At 43.3% G+C, this 21,212-nt stretch overlaps 1 protein-coding gene across 7 annotated transcripts in view; it reads left to right on the forward strand.

Moving 5' to 3' along the window:
- ZNF462 (zinc finger protein 462) overlaps positions 1–21,212 on the forward strand; it is a 93,691-nt gene that overhangs the window by 32,518 nt on the left and 39,961 nt on the right. For 5 of the 7 annotated variants that reach the window (XM_075137482.1, XM_075137479.1, XM_075137476.1 and 2 more), the window contains 4 exons: positions 9,379–9,630; positions 10,235–15,726; positions 16,592–16,756; positions 18,375–18,649. In XM_075137482.1, coding sequence (XP_074993583.1) covers positions 9,411–9,630; positions 10,235–15,726; positions 16,592–16,756; positions 18,375–18,649 — 6,152 coding nt within the window. In that variant the 5' untranslated portion in view covers positions 9,379–9,410. The remainder of the gene's footprint in view (positions 1–9,378; positions 9,631–10,234; positions 15,727–16,591; positions 16,757–18,374; positions 18,650–21,212) is intronic. The other 2 variants (XM_075137483.1, XM_075137481.1) reach the window with 1 other exon arrangement.

Raw genomic sequence — 21,212 nt, forward strand, 5'->3', positions numbered from 1 at the left:
CAGGCAGTGGGCTTTGGCTCACTTGGATCTGATCCACGCAATGTTTCTTTGGTTCCCAACTGCCCTGTGAATTTCTCTTACTTAGAGAGTCTTGAATATCTACCAAACTGGGTGCTGTATAAGAAAATGATCTCTGGCTGAAAGATTACTCCTCTCACGAGCTGAGTTCAGCCTCTGTCAACCACTGCTATGACATAGGTCCAGTCTCTCCACTTAAAGGAGGAACGTGTGTCCAGCAAAGCATCTTTTAACATCCATCTTTCAAGATGGTGATAATGTCCCTTTATTTTGCCTTTGAAAAGTGAAGACACTTTTCAGTAGCAATCTCAAAGCAGAGCTTTGCCCTTGGCATTTGTGGTTTCTGAGTGCTAGTGACTTGATTTCCTCCTCTGTGCCTGCTTGTGTTTTGAACCAGCTGTGTTGGCTGGTCTAATCTCAGATCTCTAAGATTAAAATTTTGTGGCCCTTAAAATAATCCAGCAATTCATGTGTTCCCATGGTTTAGCTCTGTCACCAGTTTATAAGCTGTATTTAGCCTCTGTAAAAACACCATGCTCCTTGCAAACTAACATTGGTCCTCTCTAAAGCATGCTTGTAACTCACCAGCTACAGCACTGTAAGTGACCATGGAATGGAGCATGTAGTTCGGGTTGAATGGCAAGATTACTTTTAAAGGCACTACAGGCTGTGCAAGTCTGTTTTAGGGTTCATTTAAGGGCAGATGGGCATCAGGAGATAATCTCTTCTGTCTTCAGTCACAGTTTTGCTCTTTCCCACTTCAGTTCATGGTGCAGCAGGATATGTGGTTGAGTTTGTCATATCCGATTTGCTACTGGCAAGACCCCCTTTATAACAGCTCTGACTTTTCTTGGCAAGAAAGAGATCTTTGCTGGGGTTATGCCAGGCTGAGGAGCCTGCTCCTCCCCCAGCTCCTTCCAGGATGAGGCTGGTAATGCATCCTTTGTGTAAAGAGCTCCTAGAAGAGGTTACTTGCAATGCATGAGAAGGAATTAGGTTGTTTCTGGAGTACCCAGGAAGAGTGCTGCCGTGTTCTTCAGCACCACCTGCTGACATCTACCTCTCCCAAGTCCACGTATACGGGGGAGTGCACTTCTGTTAACTTACAGGAACTGGATTTCTTGAGGTAATTAACAATATAGTCTTGGCTGGAGATTAGAAACCCCAGACTCACTGCTTTCAGTTGCATTATGCCATATGGGGACCACTAAGGAGCAGGGTACAAAAGCCAAGTTGCTTGGCTCTGGTATCTGTTTTCCTCTGTTGGGCCAACCCACTTGCCTCTTGAACATCTATGTCTATGCAGAAGGGCATTGAAAGGTTGGGTTGTGTCAGCAAGGTGGATGAGTTGGCTCATATCCTGCGAGCATTTAATATGGAACCAAGTGGCAGACCACATTTCTACTGAAACAGTTTTGCCCTATGCTGTTTCATCTTCCTTTTAAATCCTGGAAGGATTTAAACAGGTATTTTCTTTACAGGTTTTGACTGGAAAAATGGTTTAATGCTTTTTTTGTGTGTTTTCATTTTCTTCCTCTTCTTCATCTTCTGATAGGAAAGGAAACTTAAGTTTATTCTGTAAGAAAAAGGAGCCCATCTGATCAAAATTCCACCCTTTGTAGTAAAACTGTTGTTGCATCTTCTTGTAACACAGGGTCAAAGCTGTATTCTGTTTATTGACTCTCTGAACCACAGGAAAACTTGACAAAACTGTCTGTGTGTCTGAATTTGTACCTCCACAACTACTTTTGTGCAGTAAATTAAGTACCTGCCATACTTAATAAGGGAAAAAGTCCTACTCTGACCATTTAGTTGTTCAGATTCTCACATATATTTAGAGTCTTTTTCATTTCTGTAGGGATTAATAACATGCCATGAAGGTAATTCAGAAGATCAGAAAAACCCATCCTAAGCCTTGCTTAGAGCAAAAGCATTTAATATTCGAGAGCCTTCTCATAGGTGAAGTTCTTCTTCCCAAGACTCAGTTGCCCATGCTCTGTACTGTGTAATGCCTCACAGCTAACCTTCAGGAAGGGAAGACAAAAAATGTCAAATCATACTTTGTATAAGTCTCTCAATTTGTCTTTTAATTAAGTTGTGGCATTTTATTTGCAATCTGCTCTTATTTTAAAAGCTTGAAGTTTGAAAGTATCCTTCAGGCATTTAGGTGGCCTCTTCATGTATTTTTTTAAAAAGAACAGATATATATGTACAGTCCAGGAGCCCAAAGAAAGAAGAAGAGACATTATTTGTAGAAATGGAAAAGGAGTGGTCAGCTTTTAGGTAGCTTGAATCAGTGAAGCCCCAGCCTGATGTTCTTTGTAGTTTGGTTACTTACATCTGAATTGTCTTTGTTGATTTGATATCCTTGCAAGTAACACGTGGATGTAAGATCAAGTATTCCATCTTGGACTTTTGTCTTCCTTGCTAGGGAAGTTTGTGTTTTCCGCAGTGAGATAACTATGTTTGCTGTGTCTGCTTGAGGCTCTGGACTGCAGTCTTTTCCTCAAGATACCTAGCAGAAGCTGACATTGTGCTCCTATCTGTGATTCTCCTTTCTTTCATACCTCCTTGCAAAATCTATGGTATGCCTTTATTCTGCTAGGGTCTTACAGTGAGATGGCTAATATGCATTAACGTTCAGTAACTGAGCACCATGTTTTTCTGTTTTGGGTTTTTTTTGTGTGTGTTTGTTTGTTTTGTGGGATTTTTTCCATTTTTGAAGAGTCATAGTCTTGGAGAACCGGTTGAACTGAAAGCAATGTATCCATCATTTGGACCTGTTTCAGGTCATTTATGTGTTTATGTATTAAGTTCCCCAAAATAAAAATAACCAGAGGTTCTGTGAATCCTTGTGCTCTTCTTGAACTGAAAAACGCATCTATGCTTCTGGCAGCTCCTAGCACTTCCACAAGCTTTAAGAGTAATGTGGTTTATATTTCCTTTAGAAGGTTTTGCAAGCTATGTGGTAGCTTTACAGTGATCTACAGTATGGTATCAGGTATGTTAAATGAATGCGTGTATTCAAGAACATAAGTAAACAGTAACTGTATAGGGATCAACAAAGTTGGTCATCCTGTTCTCTGTGACTGGGAAATTTCTGAAAAGTTTGGAATACAATGTACAAAGAATGTGTAGTAGGAAGACCTCCTTTTGTGGAATCTGACCTGGAGTCCACTTCAGGTTCAAACAGTCTTCCAGGTGGTGGGATAAGTACCTTTTAGGAAAAAAAAGTGTCTGTCTCTGCTCAGTTTAGATCATTGTTTCTACTGTTGAATTGTAATGCATCTCTAATAGAAGTTCTTTCCTGAAAATATGTTATATTGTAATATGTATTTCCGTATAGGTCAACAGAAATATTTACTGGAAGAAATGGGCAACATGATCACACGTATCAGCTAATGTATTTCTCTCATGGGAATAACTGTTGAGTTTCAAAATGTAATAAATGACTCAAAACCGGACATCAGATGTTGACAATAAAAGGCGTAACTGGTGATAAAATTTTACTGCAAATCCTTTACATGAAAATACGAACCACAAAGTAAGTATATTGAGGTGGACAGTTGCAACCTAACCCATGGAATTCTATCAAAATCTAGTTCTATCAAATTAAAAAAAAAAGGTGAAAAAAGAAATGGTGTATCAATTTAGTTTATTTTGATACCAGCTTGGAGGAGTAACTCCAAAGACAACCCTCAGAGGACCAAGAATCCCAGTAGCTTGACTGATACTTGGTCATTGAAAAAGACCCATGAGTTGAGTAGGTTTGCCTGACTGTAGTTGAGAGTTGAATTTATTATTTGAATTCCTCATTAACTACCTTTTTTTTCATAAATGAAAGGTGAGGCTAGCTTCCTCCAGTTAGAATAGCCTTCAGGTTTCCAGTTTCTCAAATGTATAAATTTTTGCATTGCTCCTATGATTTTACTTGTTTAGTTCTCATTTTCCCTGTTGTGATCTTACGTTAAAAAAAGAAAAAAAGGCTAAATAACCCCAAACCCAAGGATATCAGAGCGGCAGCTCCATCGTACGTGAGCTGAACCTGTCCAGAAGCCCAGGTGGCACGGCTGGAAGGTCCTCACCACAGCTGTAGGTACTGGTGCCTCGTAAAACCCAGGCTTCTCTGGCAGGGAAAAATGCCTGCGGTGTTACTCATGGGAATTTTGAAAACTTGTCATGTCTGTTATTAGTTGCTTATGAATTGCATTGCCGTAGTGTTTGGTAGTTTATTTCTGGTAGGTTGATCTCCAACAGCAACAAAAAGGCGGCAGGGAGATTAGACCAACACTGAAGCTTCCTGCATGTTTTGAAGGAAAAAAGATGACACTGGTGCCAGATGACACAGACAGCCTCTGCTAAGACGTTTTGTTCATGCCGATCTGCTTTGACCCAACGCACCGTGCAGGAGCCGCCGGGGCTCCCCATGGAGAGGCAGGTCAGGGCCTGGCAGCCGGGGCCTGCCCCACCACCCCAGCCGGGAGCGGGGCAGGCTGCGGGGCAGCCTGAGCCCCGGGTATTGGGAACCTCCCTGGGACCTGGCCGGGCTGTGGGCCTGCAGGTGGGCCTGGCTGGGCGCAGCCCAGGGCAGGGCTGTCAGGAGCTGGAGACCGGCCCTGCTGCGGCGTTGCTGGGGTGGGGGCTGATGGCGCCAGGGTGTGAAATGGGGTGCTGGGCCGTCAGGGAGCCCCAGGAGTTCAGGAAGACCGAGGCCTGTGCGTGCCCTCAGGGCCCCGACACATGCTGCGTCTCCAGGGGGACTTTGTCCAGTTGAAAGGGGTTTGGCAGTGTTTCTGCCGGTGTGATGGGGTGTGTAACATCATAGAATCATCTAGGTTGGAAAAGACCTTTAAGATCATCAAGTCCAAACTTAGTAAACCTAACACTGCCAGGTCCACCACTAAACCAGGTCCCTATAAGCGCCACATCTACACGTCTTTTAAATACCTCCAGGGATGGTGACTCAACCACTTCCCTGGGCAGCCTGTTCCGGTGCTTGACAACACTTTCCCTGAAGAAATTTCTTTCAGCTCCACCTTGGCACAGAGTAAAATGAAAGCTGTTAGCGCAGTCTGCATGTATGAGGTAGGGATGAAGATGCCTCTGATCATCTGACTGGAGGAAGACTTGGGAGAACTGGAGATTTCGTTGTTTTACACGCGAAGTTACTAATACTGAGCTGGAAGTTCACATAGTGTGTGTGGTCTGACTGACCTTTTCACTTGTGGTTGTGCATGTGCATATTCTTAACTTCTAGAAGCTCTGCTGACTCCATTTCAAAATATAACGGATGGGTAGTCAAACCACAGAAGCTTAATTTTGAGGTCAGTGCCTTGGGCTTTGCAATTAATTTTGTATTTTGAAGCTTTAAAACCAAACTTAAACATAATGATTTGTACTACTTTGGCTGCTGCCAAATTCTGTAATGACTGTTGTTCAACAAGCACAATTATCTTTTGTTTTGGATTTTTAAAAACCGAGAAGTCTAATGCAAGTGTATCTCTGATGTTCTCACACATTTATGAGTGTAGAGAAGGATGTCGAAGACAATTTGAGACTTCACCTTGGGTCTTTAAAACTGTGGCTTTGAGAATCTCTTTTGCCCAATGTTTTGGAAGCTTTCCGCTCATAAGGAAGATGAGAATATCTCTTCTCCATATTAAGCATTAAAGCCATATATTTTAAGAAGAGGTTATAAAATGCAAATTAGTCGGACAATGGCATTTTAATAATCTGTTTGGTGAAGTTAACATTGCATTAGTAAGGGTATTTTAGAAGTCACATTATCTGTGGGCAATGTGGTCTCAAGAGATTGGTTGTGAATATGTTAGAGGGCTTGTGGGATTTATGGATTCATTTCATGGTGGTTGCGTTTGGTTGTTTTGGGTTTTTTTTCCAGACTTCCTGTGCTGTTTTTGAGTTAGCGGATTTGGTAACTCCTCCCTCACTCCATCACCATTCCCCTCTAAATTTTCTTACTGTGTTGTTTGAAAATTTAAAGATTATGGAATGCATTGCCTTAGCTGGTCATGATGGAAATGTGCAAATCTTGCTTTGTTGCCTTTGCTTGGGGTGTGTGTCTTGCCAGTGTATTAACATCTGCACTTGAAAGTGCTCTTTGCTGGTAGGTAGGTGGGTCTCTCTCCATACCATATCCCATGCAGACAAAAAAGAAGAAAGACATACATTGTATATCAGTTTCTTTTGATATATGAGTCCAAACTAGGAGTTTCTGTTTTTCTTTGCCTTTGTGCAATGCCTGAATTTTAAAGAAAAATGTGGAAATGGTAGAGCAGAATTCCTTACAAAATGCTTCATCCTGCTTTCAGTGTGATGCATGGTGAAAACATCAAATTGAAGTCCATTCAGCTGTACCTGATGTTTGTTCCTCATAGTTGCAGTAGGATTAACCTCTTCCCTGACTTGGTACTGTCTTTGTGATTTAGACCCTGCTGAGATTCAAGCTGGAACCCATTAGAAAGTCTCCATCAGTTTTTGTAATCAGCAGCTATTAACGAGCTCTCAACTCTTCCGATTTGTAGAGGAAGGTATTGTTGGTTTAAGACTGGTCGAGAGAGCAACCAGCATCCCTGAGGATACCTTCTCCAAGCATCAGGGTATCGTGACTGCTGGAGCTGGAGATGGGGATGGTGGTGGTTTTTACCTCTTGAAGCTGCCAGGATTATTTTTTTTCAGAACCTCGGGTTTGCTGTCCCTTCTGGTTTTCTATTTTGTAAGATAGCCTGAAGTTCCCAGAAGAGACAGAACTGAAAGGGTTTTGTGGTAGTGTTCTAAAGGGTCTGAAGTTTTCCGTGGGGGGTGGGGAGCGTGAGGGGGGAAGAGCGGGATTTGTATTTGTGTGTGTGTGTGTGTGTGTGTTGTTTTTCCTCTGTTCTACACAATGGAGCTTTCAGAGAACCTCTCTTAAAAGGCATAGCTACAGCCTTTGTGTGAAGGGTGTGTCTGCTGGCAGGGTTTGCTGATGCAGACAGGCTGGCTGGTGATTAACAAAGGTCATTAGACTTTGGAATCTGGCAGGGGAGTGGGGTTGTGTGTCTTCTGCGCCAAGCAGGAGGGCTCCCCAGGGACAGGGCAGGCTAGAGGCCCCCTCCCTGCCTCTTCACCCCCCCTCCTGGGAGCCTCAGCTGTGTGTTGCCTTTGCCTGTAGGACAGCTTGGACCAGTGTCTTGATGCTGTAATGCTCTGTTTCTGGAACGAACTGTCACATTTGTCATCCATGGGACAGGGGAACCAACCCTAGGAGATGCTTGCGGGCGATCTGCTCAGGGAGGGAAGGTGCTGCTTGGGCAGTGCAGGGGGACGGCAGCGACATGACTTGGGGGGCAAGTCATGCAGGAGAAGAGGAGATGTGTTCTGGGAATACTGATTTTTCAAGCATCACCCAAGGAGGAGGAGGAAAAAAGGGGAAAAAAAAGAAAAAGCCTGGTGTGCTTGAGATGAAGCTGAGATAAGTGAGGCCATGTTGTGCACAGGCGAGAAGCTCTGAGCCTCTGAGTGCAGGAGTTGTCTGAGCTAAAATGGCTGCTCCCAAAGCTCAGAGGACTAGGGCAGCTTAGTGAGTCTTAAAGCTTCAGTGACGCAGGGGTTCATATCTCTTGAAAGTGTGATAAACACATTCAGCAAAGCTGTGGCTTGTTTGGCTGAGATGAAAGGACTAAGCTTGGGGGATGGGTAGTGAAAACTGGATGATCTGCTTTTCTGTGAAGTGCTCTAAATGCAGGAGTCGTCTGCTCCATGGAAAAATTTGTTTTCAGGTCTAATGGACTGTGCTAAAGGAGACGTGGGGTGGGGCTTCACTCACTGCTGTAATTTGATCCAGAGCAGATAGCAACCTCTTCCACACAATTTGGTCTGGTGCTTGCACATAAAAGCTTGAGTATCTCGATTATTGTAACTTTGTTAGCTGAAAAGAACCTGGTGCAGCGTTCATTTTCTTTATTGGTGGTGGGAGGGAGTGGAGGGAGAGAAAGGACACAGTGCAGCCTGCAACGTTAATGTAGCTAAATATGTGGAGAGCTTCTGTGCTCAGACTGTCCAGAATTTGACTTGCTAGACGTTTATTTTAGCAGGCTCTCTGAAGGAGCATTCTCTCATATAAAATCCTGATGCAGTACCCTCTCTTGTTTCTGTGCACTAATGTTTTGGAGCTTTCTCCTTACTGTGGAAGTAGCTTCATACTCTACATACAATAAACATACAGAATTGTCAGTGCTTTGGGCTGCCCTTGTGCCTTGGACCTCTGAAACACCCACTTTATCATTCTTTCCCAGTGCAGCACATGGAAGCTTAAAGAAGTAATTCTTCTGTTAACATAGGAAGGTTGCTCTGGTGCCTAAGTACTGCACAGGATAGGAGGGTCTCTTGCTTGTGCTTTGTGTCTCCTCGCCTCTATAGCTGTGCAGAAATCTACAATTCTCTGTTGCAGGATTAATTGGTCACAAGCTGAACCACCATACTTCATGTTACTGTATCTGATGTTGTTTTGTACTTCAAGGTACACAGGGCTTTTGGATAAATCAGGGAAGTCATGATGTCTCTGAGTTTTTGTTACTCCTGTTTCCATTGTACTTTTGCAGTATTCCTATTCCCTTGCTGTCCCTCTCTTCCTCCAGCCCTCTCTGTCCCCCAGACTGCTAACGCACAAAGGTCATGGCCCCAGAATAGACTTAAAATGAAACTGTAAACATTTTAACAAAGAATGGAGATTCCCTTACAAAGCTTGGTGGCAGTAGGGCAGAGCGAAGCATTCTACCTTGGGTTCATGCAGCTGCACCTCATCTTGCAGTTATGTCTAGGTTTTCCACCAGCATCAGGACCGACAGGATGTTGAAAAGAAAGGCAAGTTTCTTCCTGTGAAGGCTTTTGATTTATGGTAGCGAAACAGGCAGGACTTGGCAACTTCCAGGAAGGTTAGAGCGGGTCTCATAAAGGCAGAAGCCACTGTCTTCTGATTGTAAATTTCAGTGCATGACTGGGAGTAATGTACTGTTTCTCTAGCATATGGGTTGTGGTCTTTGAACAAGACAAACTTCTGAACAGCAGCCCTATCCTGTGTAATGGAAAAGCCAAGAGGACAAAGTCCATTGAATCAATAGTCACTTGTCAGAAGGTTGACTGTTTGAGTGTTGAGTCAGCAACTTGTGAGCTACCTAGGTAGGACTTTATGTGAATCTGAATTGATGCCTTTTAATATGGTAAGCAAAGGTTGAGTTTTATGTCGCAGTATTTGTAGAATCTCTGGAAATGACTGAGTCATCATAAGCTTGGTATTACCTATTTTCAGGATTCATTGTAAAACATCTCTCTTTTTCTTCTCTCCTTCCCCTGTTTTTCTTGCAGAATTTTCTAATGTGAAAGATCATCCCTGAGCCATGGAGGTGCTGCAGTGTGATGGCTGTGATTTTCGAGCTCCATCTTATGAAGACCTAAAAGCTCACATTCAGGATGTTCACACTGCTTTTCTGCAGCCAACTGATGTCTCTGAGGAAAGTCCTAGCCAGCCAAGGTCTGGTTCCATGAATGCTAGCAACCAGACTGAGGTTGAATTTTCTTCTGTAAAGGATGAATTTACAATTGCAGACGAAATAGCAGGTAAATCTCAACTCTAAGATTGAGCTCAACTCTTAAGATCTCAACTTTAACCCCTATTTTACATGTGGCTTATTTCAGTGTGTTTTATTACCTACTTTCAATGTGCTTTAAAAAACTTGCATTATCTTTATTGCTATGTCAGCAAAGCATGTGTCTAGCTTCAGCCATATTGGTTCTGATCACAGCTTTTTCTGTAAATGTGAACATGGAGGATGATTTTATTTCCCAGCTGCTTTTCATGTATTTCTTCATACTGTTTTTTGCTTTTCAGACTTTCATGGTTGTTCTTAGTTACCATGAACCGCCTCAAAATTTTCAACTTTATTAGTGTACTAGCTTTCTTTTTTCCCTAAGAAGATTATTTTGGAAATTACCTATCCCAAACTGTACACTGCGGTCATATATATGTAGACACTATGCCTAATGGTCATTTTTCTGACCATTGCCAGATATGTAGATCTCACCATAAGTAAGTGAAGGAATTCTGGTGTGATTATTATCTATGCACGATGTGGTTGCATTCTTATGTATACAGGGTGGGTGGAGAAAAAGCCTCTTTATTTGATTTTATTTATTTACATATACACCTTAATTCTCATTTTAGGGCAAAATGCAACAAGTCAGATGGGGACTGGAAGTTACTATAGCCAGAGCCAGACTTTCTATGGTCAGCACATGGCTCCAAATCCTAAACCAACCAACAAGTTTTTCCAGTGCAAGTTCTGTGTGCGTTACTTCCGTTCCAAAAACCTCCTCATAGAGCACACACGCAAGGTTCATGGAGCACAAGCTGGGGGGAGCTCAGTGGGGCCACCAACTGCTGCTGGTTCCCTAAGTTACAACATCATGATGCATGAAGGGTTTGGCAAAGTTTTCAGTTGCCAGTTCTGCACCTACAAGTCACCCAGGCGCGCGAGGATTATTAAGCACCAGAAAATGTATCACAAAAACAACCTGAAAGAGAGTTCAGCTCCTCCTACTGCTGCCGCTGCTATGTCTGAATCAACGTCTGCTTCTGTGCCAGTGCAGGAACCCTGCAAGGAGCTGCCTGCAGAGGTGGTGGAGCGGAGCATTTTGGAATCTATGGTCAAGCCCCTGACAAAGTCTAGGGGCAACTTTTGCTGTGAATGGTGCAGCTACCAGACACCTCGAAGGGAGCGCTGGTGTGACCACATGATGAAGAAGCACCGCAGCATGGTAAAAATACTGTCAAGCCTGAGGCAGCAACAAGATGGAAACGGTGCACCTGATGTACAGAGTAAGAGTGCCCAGAATGCCTCTCCAAACTCTAATTATATCTCCATGAATACAACAGGACGTGAGATATCGAATGCTAATGTCTCAAACTTCAGGAGCTCTATGGGCAATTCTCTTATCAGGCCCAATTCTTCTACATCTTCCAAGTTTTCTTCTGTGTCTTACCCTCAGATGAAGCCTAAGTCACCTCACAACTCAGGCATGGTTAATTTGTCTGACAGATCCCGCTATGGAATTGCTGATATGACAAATTCTTCTGCTGACCTGGAAACAAGCAGTATGCTAAATGACTCCAGTTCAGATGAGGAGCTAAACGAAATGGACAGTGAGAATGGCTTGAACTCCATGGATCACCAGACCTCAGGAATGTCTGCAGAGCAGCTGATGGGATCTGATGGCAACAAACTATTGGAAACAAAGGGGATTCCCTTTAGAAGGTATATGAACAGGTTCCAGTGTCCTTTTTGCCCTTTCCTGACAATGCACCGCCGAAGTATTTCCCGTCACATTGAGAACATCCACCTGTCTGGGAAGACAGCTGTGTACAAATGTGATGAATGCCCTTTCACCTGCAAGAGTTCTTTAAAGCTTGGTGCCCACAAGCAATGTCACACAGGAACAACATCAGACTGGGACACCATGAACTCTCAGGCGGAAAGCATCACCTCTTCTTTGAACGACAGCACAGTGTCTTACGAGAGTGGAAATATAAATGGCAGGAAGTCAGCTGGGATGATGGAACCGGTGCAGCCGCAGCAGCAACAGCAACAACAGCAGTCACCCCAGCCCCATTCACAACATCCATACAAGTGCACAATGTGCAACTATTCCACCACAACTTTGAAAGGCCTCAGAGTTCATCAGCAGCATAAGCATTCGTTCTGTGACAACTTGCCAAAATATGATGGACCGCCATCAAACACACCACAGGAGAGCGAGGCAGATGCTCACCCCTCTGCCAGCACAGTGAAGAAGAGCCAAACCTCCATCCTTGGGCTCTCATCTAAAAATAACTTTGTTGCAAAGGCCCCTCGGAAGGTGTCAAATGACTTCCCTTTAGATCTCTCTCCAGTGAAAAAGAGAACTAGAATTGATGAAATAGCGAGCAACCTGCAGAGCAAAATCAACCAAAACAAACAGCAAGAAGATGCTGTGATTAATGTAGAGGACGATGAGGAAGAGGAGGAGGACAATGAGGTGGAGATAGAAGTGGAGTTAGACAGAGAAGAAGAGCAAACTGAACCAATGATAGAGGTTTCCAGTTCTTATGCACCCCAGCAAATGTGGGGCAGAGAGGCTAATGATTCCCAGAAGGAGACAAACTTTAGAAGCATGCAGCATGACTACAATTCCACCAATGGAGCGGAGATTGAGCTCACTTTATCTGAAGATGAGGAAGACTATTATTCTTCTGTCAGTATGAAGGACCATCAGAGCCCTAATGCCTCTGTTCTGGGGAGCCAGTCAAACATGTATGGTACTGATCAGAACAATGAGAATTCAGAGTTTAGTGACTCTGGCAGGCTTTACTATTGTAAACACTGTGATTTCAGCAACAAATCTGCCAGGAGTGTTAGCACCCACTACCAGCGAATGCACCCCTATATTAAATTCAGCTTTAGGTATATCCTGGATCCCAATGATCACAGCGCAGTATACCGGTGTCTTGAGTGCTATATTGACTACACAAACTTTGAAGACCTGCAGCAGCATTATGGAGAGCATCACCCTGAAGCTATGAATGTACTGAACTTTGATCATTCTGATCTGATCTACCGCTGCCGCTTCTGCTCTTATACAAGCCCAAATGTTAGAAGCCTGATGCCACATTACCAAAGAATGCATCCCACAGTGAAAATTAACAATGCAATGATATTTTCAAGCTATGTTGTTGAGCAGCAAGAAGGGCTGAATACAGAGTCTCAGACACTGAGAGAGATCTTGAATTCTGCTCCAAAAACTATGGCAACTTCCACCCCCGTGGCTCGCGGGGCTGGTGTGCCAGCTGGTTTTAACAAAAGTGCCGCCAAGGGTTTTAGTCCTGAATGTGAAAATCAGAAGGAACCTTCAGTCAATACTGTGGTTGTTTATGACTGTGATGTGTGTTCATTTGCAAGCCCTAACATGCATTCGGTTCTGGTGCATTACCAGAAAAAGCACCCCGAAGAAAAAGCATCGTATTTCAGAATTCAGAAGACCATGCGTGTAGTCTCTGTTGACAGGGGCTCTGCCCTGGCTCAGATGTCTTTTGAGTTGGGGACACCCGTCTCCCCAAAATTGTCCAACTTGGCTTCTCAACCTCCTCCTCCCCCACCACCACCCCCAGACCTCGCTACTGAACTCTACTATTGCAAACACTGTTCATACAGCAACCGCTCAGTTGTGGGAGTGCTTGTCCACTACCAGAAAAGGCACCCAGAGATAAAGGTCACTGCCAAATATATCAGACAGGCACCCCCCACCGCAGCGATGATGAGGGCTGGTGAGTTGCCACCTGGTATTCAGAGGCCACCAGTGTCAATGCAGCAGTTGAGCCGGGGTGGATCTGAGACCTCTGTGAATCCTCCCGAGAATGAAATGTTCTTCTGCCAACACTGTGATTATGGAAATCGGACCGTGAAAGGCGTGCTCATTCATTATCAGAAGAAGCATCGTGACTTCAAAGCTAATGCAGATGTGATTAGGCAGCATACAGCCACCATTAGAAGCCTTTGTGATCGCAGCCAGAAGAAATCAACTGGCAGCGTGCCTGCTCACACCTCCAGCACCGAACGGGACAAGTCAAAGCTGAGAGCCCTCAAATGCAGGCAGTGTAGCTACACATCACCTTACTTCTATGCACTGAGGAAGCATATTAAGAAAGACCACCCGAATCTGAAGGCCACGGTCACATCCATTCTGAGATGGGCATTTTTGGATGGCTTGATAGAAGCTGGTTATCACTGTGAATGGTGCATTTATTCACACACAGAGCCAAGTGGTTTGCTTGTGCATTATCAAAGGAGACATCCCGAGCATTATGTTGATTATACATATATGGCAACTAAACTTTGGGCAGGTCCTGATCCTTCCCCTCCTGCCCTAGTGATGCCAACAGAGATAAAGACCTATAAATGCAGAGACTGCATTTTTGAAGCATCTTCCATTTGGGATATTACTAATCACTACCAAGCATTTCACCCTTGGGCCATGAATGGAGATGAATCTGTATTGTTAGATATCATTAAGGAGAAGGATGCTGCTGAGAAATCCATCCCGCAGCCTGATGAAGCTGGGGCCAGGATGGATTCTGAAGACCAGATAACATCACAGATAGATCAGGATGCAGAGTGTGCAGAGGATCCCAGCCTTTCCCAGGAAAAAACTGTCCAGCTGGCTTCTGCAAACCCTGCCATCTCCTCCACTCCGTATCAGTGCACAGTTTGCCAGTCTGAATACAACAACTTGCATGGCCTCCTGACACATTATGGCAAAAAGCATCCTGGCATGAAAGTAAAAGCTGCGGACTTTGCTCAGGATATAGACATTAACCCAGGGGCTGTATATAAGTGCAGACATTGCCCATACATTAATACACGTATTCATGGCGTTCTCACACACTACCAGAAACGGCACCCATCAATAAAAGTCACTGCTGAAGACTTTGTGCATGATGTGGAGCAGTCAAATGATATTGCTCAGAATGATGTGGAAGAGACAAGTAGGATTTTCAAACAAGGCTATGGTGCTTATCGGTGCAAACTCTGCCCTTACACCCATGGAACACTTGAGAAGCTGAAAATTCACTATGAGAAATACCACAATCAACCTGAATTTGATGTTTTTGCCCAGTCACCACCAAAGGTATCTGCCTCAGTGGAGCCAGAGATGGTGACTGAAATCAAGGCCTCCCCAGAAATTGCTGCTGAGGATATTGGAGAAGTCTCTGTGCCAGCACCTCATTTTTCCAGTTCTCATTTAGTGTCTCACACAGTTTTCCGGTGTCAGCTCTGCAAATACTTCTGTTCCACCCGGAAGGGGATAGCTAGGCACTACCGCATCAAACATAACAATGTCCGGGCACAGCCAGAGGGCAAGAACAACCTCTTCAAATGTGCTTTGTGTTCGTACACCAACCCTATCCGCAAAGGGCTTGCGGCACACTACCAGAAAAGACATGACATTGATGCTTACTACACTCACTGCTTAGCAGCCTCCAGGACGGTAAGCGACAAACCCAATAAGGTGATCATTCCATCTCCTCCCAAGGATGACACTCCTCAGTTAAGTGAGGAGCTGAGGAGGGCTGTAGAGAAGAAGAAATGCTCGCTTTGTTCCTTCCAGTCCTTCAGCAAAAAGGGTATTGTGTCCCACTACATGAAGCGTCACCCTGGTGTTTTCCCTAAGAAGCAGCATGCGAGCAAGCTGGGGGGCTACTTCACTGCCGTGTATGCCGATGAGCATGAAAAGCCAACTCCAGCCGAGGAGAGGAATGACTTTGAAAGGCCTGAGGTGGAGACTGAGGCTCAGGAAATTGAGTGGCTTCCCTTCAGATGCATAAAATGTTTCAAGCTGTCCTTCAGCACAGCAGAGCTGCTGTGCATGCATTACACCGACCACCACAGCAAGGATTTGAAGAGGGACTTTACCATACTGGGAAGCGGTACCCGCTCTCAGAACCCTGTCTACCAGTGCAAGCACTGTGATACGAAATTGCATAGCACAGCAGAGCTGACCGCACACTTGAATGGTCACAATGAGGAATTCCAGAAGCGTGCCAAACGTCAGGAGAGGAGGAAGCAGCTTTTGAGCAAGCAGAAATATGCAGATGGTGCTTTTGCAGATTTCAAACAAGAGAGGGTAAGGATTTGTGTGTCTGGTCTCTTTCCCTGCTCCCTGCCAGGAAGCCCACTAATGCCCACTTGCATGTTCTCTTTGACAGCCAAATGACCACAGGCTAATGAATGACTCGGCGTGCCAGTGAGCTCCATAAGTCAATTACACGTTCTGCTTTAATTTCCTCATCCATCCTCCACATCTCCCTAGTTTCTGTAGGAAGCCCTGCTCCTTCCTGCTGCTTCCTTCAGTATTTTCTTTATCTTCTTTCCTTCCTCCCACCCTTCTGGAAGGCCATCTGTATCTGACAGTTACTTGTTCTTTTGTGGCTAGGCTGCCACGTACTTTGTTGCAGATTCTTTACAAAATGTCCCATCCTGCTCCTCAGTGTACCTCTGAATAACATATCAGTTTCCTTCTCAACCTTCTCTCTTTCTCAGTACTTTCTTTGATTAAGCACTCAATATTAACATGACATGAATCTATCTGGTGACTGAAGCTTTGGGCAAGCGCCTCATAAGCAGAAGACCAAATAGCGCTCCTTTTCTTGCCTGCTTACCCCCTTCCTTCTGCTTCAGTTTGAAATATACTTGCTGTGGAAGAGCTCCACACAGCTGTTGGGGAAGTCATGGTGTCATGGAAGAGCGCAGTTTCAGGCCAAACTGGATTGTCTTCTGGAGGACCACTGTTATGCAGAAACTGCGCAGATGTCTTGTCCACTTATTCTGGAGGGGTTAAGAGATGTCAACAAAAATTGACCTTTGCAGTCCTGCAAAACAGGACATGTACATTAAGCGTAATTTCCCTTCAGGTGTAAAATCTGGTCTGTGTTCCTAAAAATGAGGTAACAAAGCATACTTCAGTGATTTATGCTTGTGTACTCAAACAGGCTTTTGGACACTTGGAAGATGTTTCAAAACTTAAGGAGAGGAAGGTGGTTGGCTACAAATGCAAATTTTGCGTGGAAGTCCATCCAACACTTCGAGCCATTTGTAATCACCTCCGCAAGCATGTCCAGTATGGGAATGTCTCTTCTGTGTCAGCTACAGTAAAGGTAAGAATTTTAAAAAGGTGACTCAAGGTGACTGCAACTTCTTACATTGTTTAAAATAAAGGACTCGTTGAAAATCTATGGAGGGCTATTGTGAAATTGAATGGGTTTTGAACTGGGTATTCCAGTTCAGCATGATGTTTTAATCTAATACTAAGTTTCTGAAGTGCATTTGGTTTATTTTAAGATGTTTTAACTTTTTTCCACTCTTGATCCAGGGGCACGAAGACTATTTAATTCTCATTTCTTCTCAGCCACAAAGGAGTTGATGTCGTTGATGACCGAAAGACTTGGTTTATGAGCAGGAGGCTTTCTCTCAGCTATTCTGGGCTACTTTTCTGCTTAGTTAAACCCTAAAAGAGCTGCTTGTTCTCTTTTTTCTTTTTTCTTTTTTTTTTTTTTTTTTTAAGAAGAGGAAGTTGTGCACATGCAAATGTGCGAAGTTGTTTGTGGTACACCTTTCCACATGAAATTTGCACGCTGGCTCCAAACAAAACATTCAATGGCTAGCTAAGCCAGTGGTCCCATTCAGGTGATGACGTGTAAATGTGTTGTTCCTGTGAAAGGGGATGCCTTCTAGGACGTCTCCAAGGATAGGCCGTGCTCCACAGCCCGATTTCCAGGATATCGGCAGGGATAGTGAGAGTGCAGCAAGGCTGTGGGAACTAGCTGTGTATTCCTCTTTGTCTGCAGTGAGCTCTTGGCAAAGACTCCTGCTGCCTGGCTAAGGGTGCTTCTTTCGTGGCAGTGTCTGCTTGTTGTGAGGAAGCCGAGTCCTTCATAGCCTAACTCATGCTACCTGAGCGAGCTTTCATTGTTGCCCTACCACTGACCTTCCTTTACCTTACGTGGTACTACTGACAGATTCAGATGCTTCCTCCTAACAGACCATTTCCTCTTCTCCTTGCTTCTGAAGTGAAGTTTATGTAGGGTCAATGCTTTCTTTTGAGTAAATGGAAATTTTGCAGCAGGGAACAAAAGCTGAAATCCATGGCCGAAAGAATGTGATGGAGATACTCTTACAGGTTATTAAAGTTGCTGCAAAAATGCATGCTCTGGTTAGAAAAGGGAAAGGAAAGGAAAGTTAGGAAAGGGAATAAAAAAAGATTTTTCTGTTTGCTTTTTATTTTTAAAGAGGATTCTAGGGTCTTAGAGTACTGGCTTCTTTCTTGTGCATTTGGCACTGATGGACAAAGTCTACTGTAGACTAGACTACTGTATTAGTCTGCAGAGTAGCTACACTGTAAGCTAGAGCAAAATAAACTAAAATGAACTTGCTCTATACCTTACTCATGTTTATCTGATCAAGTTTAGAAGATTCATATCAAGCCTATTGAAATGTAGTTGATTCGGTTTCTTGTCTTTTTGCATTATCTGACACAAATTTGATCAAGGAGATTCTTTTTTTACATATCCATGTATGAGTATAATAGATATAATTACATTTTCCCCTCCCAAGAGTAGGCCCTTTTTTCAGAAAGCTATTGATGTGGAGTTTGTGTAGGGATATATTTAGAAAAATAATGCAGTGGGAAACCTAGGCATTATGATGAACACATGGGAAAGACTGAGGGGCAGAAGGGAAAGAATTGATGGCTTTGGGGGGGTATGTGTTTTTTAGCAGGAAGCTGAAGATTCTCCAAACACAACTTTGATGGAGGGTTGTGAGGGAGCCAAAGACCCTGGCATTGTGGAATTTACAGAAGCTGAATCTGGAGCATCCTTGGAAGATGAAACCAGGCCTGGGGGCTACCACTGCAGCCAGTGTGACCGGGTTTTGATGTCTATGCAGGGTCTGCGATCTCACGAGAGGAGTCACTTGGCTCTGGCCATGTTTACCCGGGAAGACAAGTACAGCTGCCAGTATTGCTCCTTTGTCTCTGCTTTCAGGCACAAGTAAGTTGTGGCTTTTATTTTTGTTTTCAAAAGAAGCACAAACTCGCACTACTGCTTTGCAGGTTGTCATTGAAGAAGAGCGCACTCAACTTGATCTCGAGCAACACTTTTCTCAGCATTTAGGTATTTTCCATGCTGCAAAATCTTTGGCTGTTATGAGTGGCTATTTATAAAAGGTCGCATCTTTATATTTTCTTTAATTTATTTAAGCCCTTTTTTTGTGCATGTAGGGGAAAAGCATGCAAGCAAAAGAATAAGACTTCTTTCAGTAGGCAAACAGTGAAGCCCACCACTTACGCAACCTTGTGTAATGCATGAGACTTAACAAGCCAAGAAAAGGAGCGAAAAGTATTTTCCTTGTTAATCTTTCATATATAAGGAACTTCTGCTGCATATAACTATCTTGTTTATAATTACTACAAGTCTTTGATGATTGAGTTTTCATTTCTAGTGTTAAATAACTGTCATAAACTTACCTTAAAATTAGATTTTTTTTTTCTTAATTATGGTATACAATTTCAGTCTACAAATATTTCAAGTTCACATCAGTGTGGTATACTAGTGACTCCCTCAGCCTGTTTCCCTGTCTCATGTAGCATGTGAAAAATACATAGTCATCATTAATAGTCATCTTTCTTATGATTTGTCTCCCTAAGGTTGACTTAAGCTGGGTAGTTTTTAAAATTATTTTAATCATAATCATATATATATATATGTCATGCCCCCAAAAAAATGGGGTTTGTGGGATATTTTCCACTGGCAGCTTGGACTGGCTCACAGGTACATGTTTTCTCTAATTTCTGGGGAGAACACTGCTTATTTACAATTTTAACAAAAGAAGAGAGATCTGGGTGCTCATTTGATGTAGGCATTCATAGCACTGTCAGTAGTGCTTTTAAATTTGGTGAAGATGTCACTCTTTTGCAATCAAATGCATGTGGGAGAGAAAGCATGATAAAAAGCATTTTTTAACTCTTTATGTTAAAAAGCAAGATTTCTGCTAGTGTAAAAGCGTTGCAAATTGATGCCACAGTTTGGTCTGCCTTGTTGAAAAGGTCCGTGGGATTGAGCAGCCAACAGGAAGAAAGGAACTGGGGGAAGGATGGTACTACCTGGTGTATCCCACCCTGCTTTGGCAAGGCTGACAGTGGGGGACGCCCCTACCTGACATAGCTTACAGAACCTGCTGTTTGCCTAGTAAACTGGTTTGCTTCCAAAATCAGACTTGTGTTGAGTTTGGTCTCTAGTCACTCTGTTTCCTACCTAGGAAGTGAATAAAGTCGTGTCCTACAAGTAGAAGGATGGGTAAGTCAGAAAGTAGTGCATGGCAGGGAAGAACTTTAAAGGTATCACCTAACATGGTAATAGGTGGTGTCGCTGTTGTTGAAGTTGTCTGGTTCATCTTTTATTTTTGTTTCTGATGCAATTACTCTCTTGGGAGATAAAGTCTGTGAAAGAAACTGAACCAAATGTTTAAACAGCCCACTATTCTCCCAAATCTGACCAAAACTCAAAAACCTGCCTTCAAAAGAATTTTGCTGCCAAAGTATGTGGTTGTGAATATAGTTTTAATTATTACTGTGTACAATACCTTAAGGTATATATTTATAATAGCTTGATATGTATTATATACATCTTTGGCAGTCTGCTTTAATTGTTACGTAAGCTCATTCCCTGTCAGCTATTTAAAACAAGTTTTGTTCTATGAAGTATTCACTGCAAGTGTTCAATGTCTTACTCATTTAGGAGACTTTTTTCCCCATTTCTCTGGAAAAGCTGTACATTTTATCTTGCCACAAACTCCATCCTGGATGTTCTATTAGATTGTATTTGTATGAAGTGGCCCTGAGAGGAGACATAAGTTCATTTTTTATTTTTTTTGCTGTCATCAGATCTTTGAATACACAGACTTCAGTGTTAGCTCTCGTAAACAGGGATTTTCTGGCTCAAGCTCTTGTCAGTGTGGGACTAAAGATCCCGTGACAATCTTGTGTAGTGTGAGAGGGCTGAAACAACTGCCACTTGATCTATGTTTGATATTCAGTAAAAAAAGAATAGGACAATTTAGGAAAAATAAAAGGAAATACGCTGAAATACATCTAGAATTAAGGTGGCAGATGGGGGTTAGTTTTGGGAAATTGCCACTCCTCCAGTGTGCTGTATCTGCTCTGTTATTGTTCCATCACCATGCATAAGATGACTCAAACTAAGACTAGATCACAAAGCATGAATGTGTCGGAAGAAGAGGCTGTATGGGAAATGTTTACAACCCGAGCTGAAACTACCTGCCTGCCACCTGGAGACTGTGAATTCATGGCTGTCAGCCACAGTGTAGTAACTGCAGAGCTCTGCAGGACTCACTCAGATAGAATGAATTTGATCTTCTGTTAGAAAATGTGGAAAAGATCCTTGTTTTCCTTCCAAACTTTACTGAGCTGTTATGAGAAAGTGGTAGAGAGAGCAGGTTCTGGTCACCTGCCAGTATTCAGGCTGTCGGTAGCTTCCAGTTTCCTTGAAGGAAGTAGAGGCTGGTCTTTGCCACCCCTTCTTCTCTTTTTGAGCT

This window comes from Calonectris borealis, chromosome Z (assembly GCF_964195595.1).
Source record: "Calonectris borealis chromosome Z, bCalBor7.hap1.2, whole genome shotgun sequence".
Taxonomy (NCBI): Eukaryota; Metazoa; Chordata; class Aves; order Procellariiformes; family Procellariidae; genus Calonectris; species Calonectris borealis.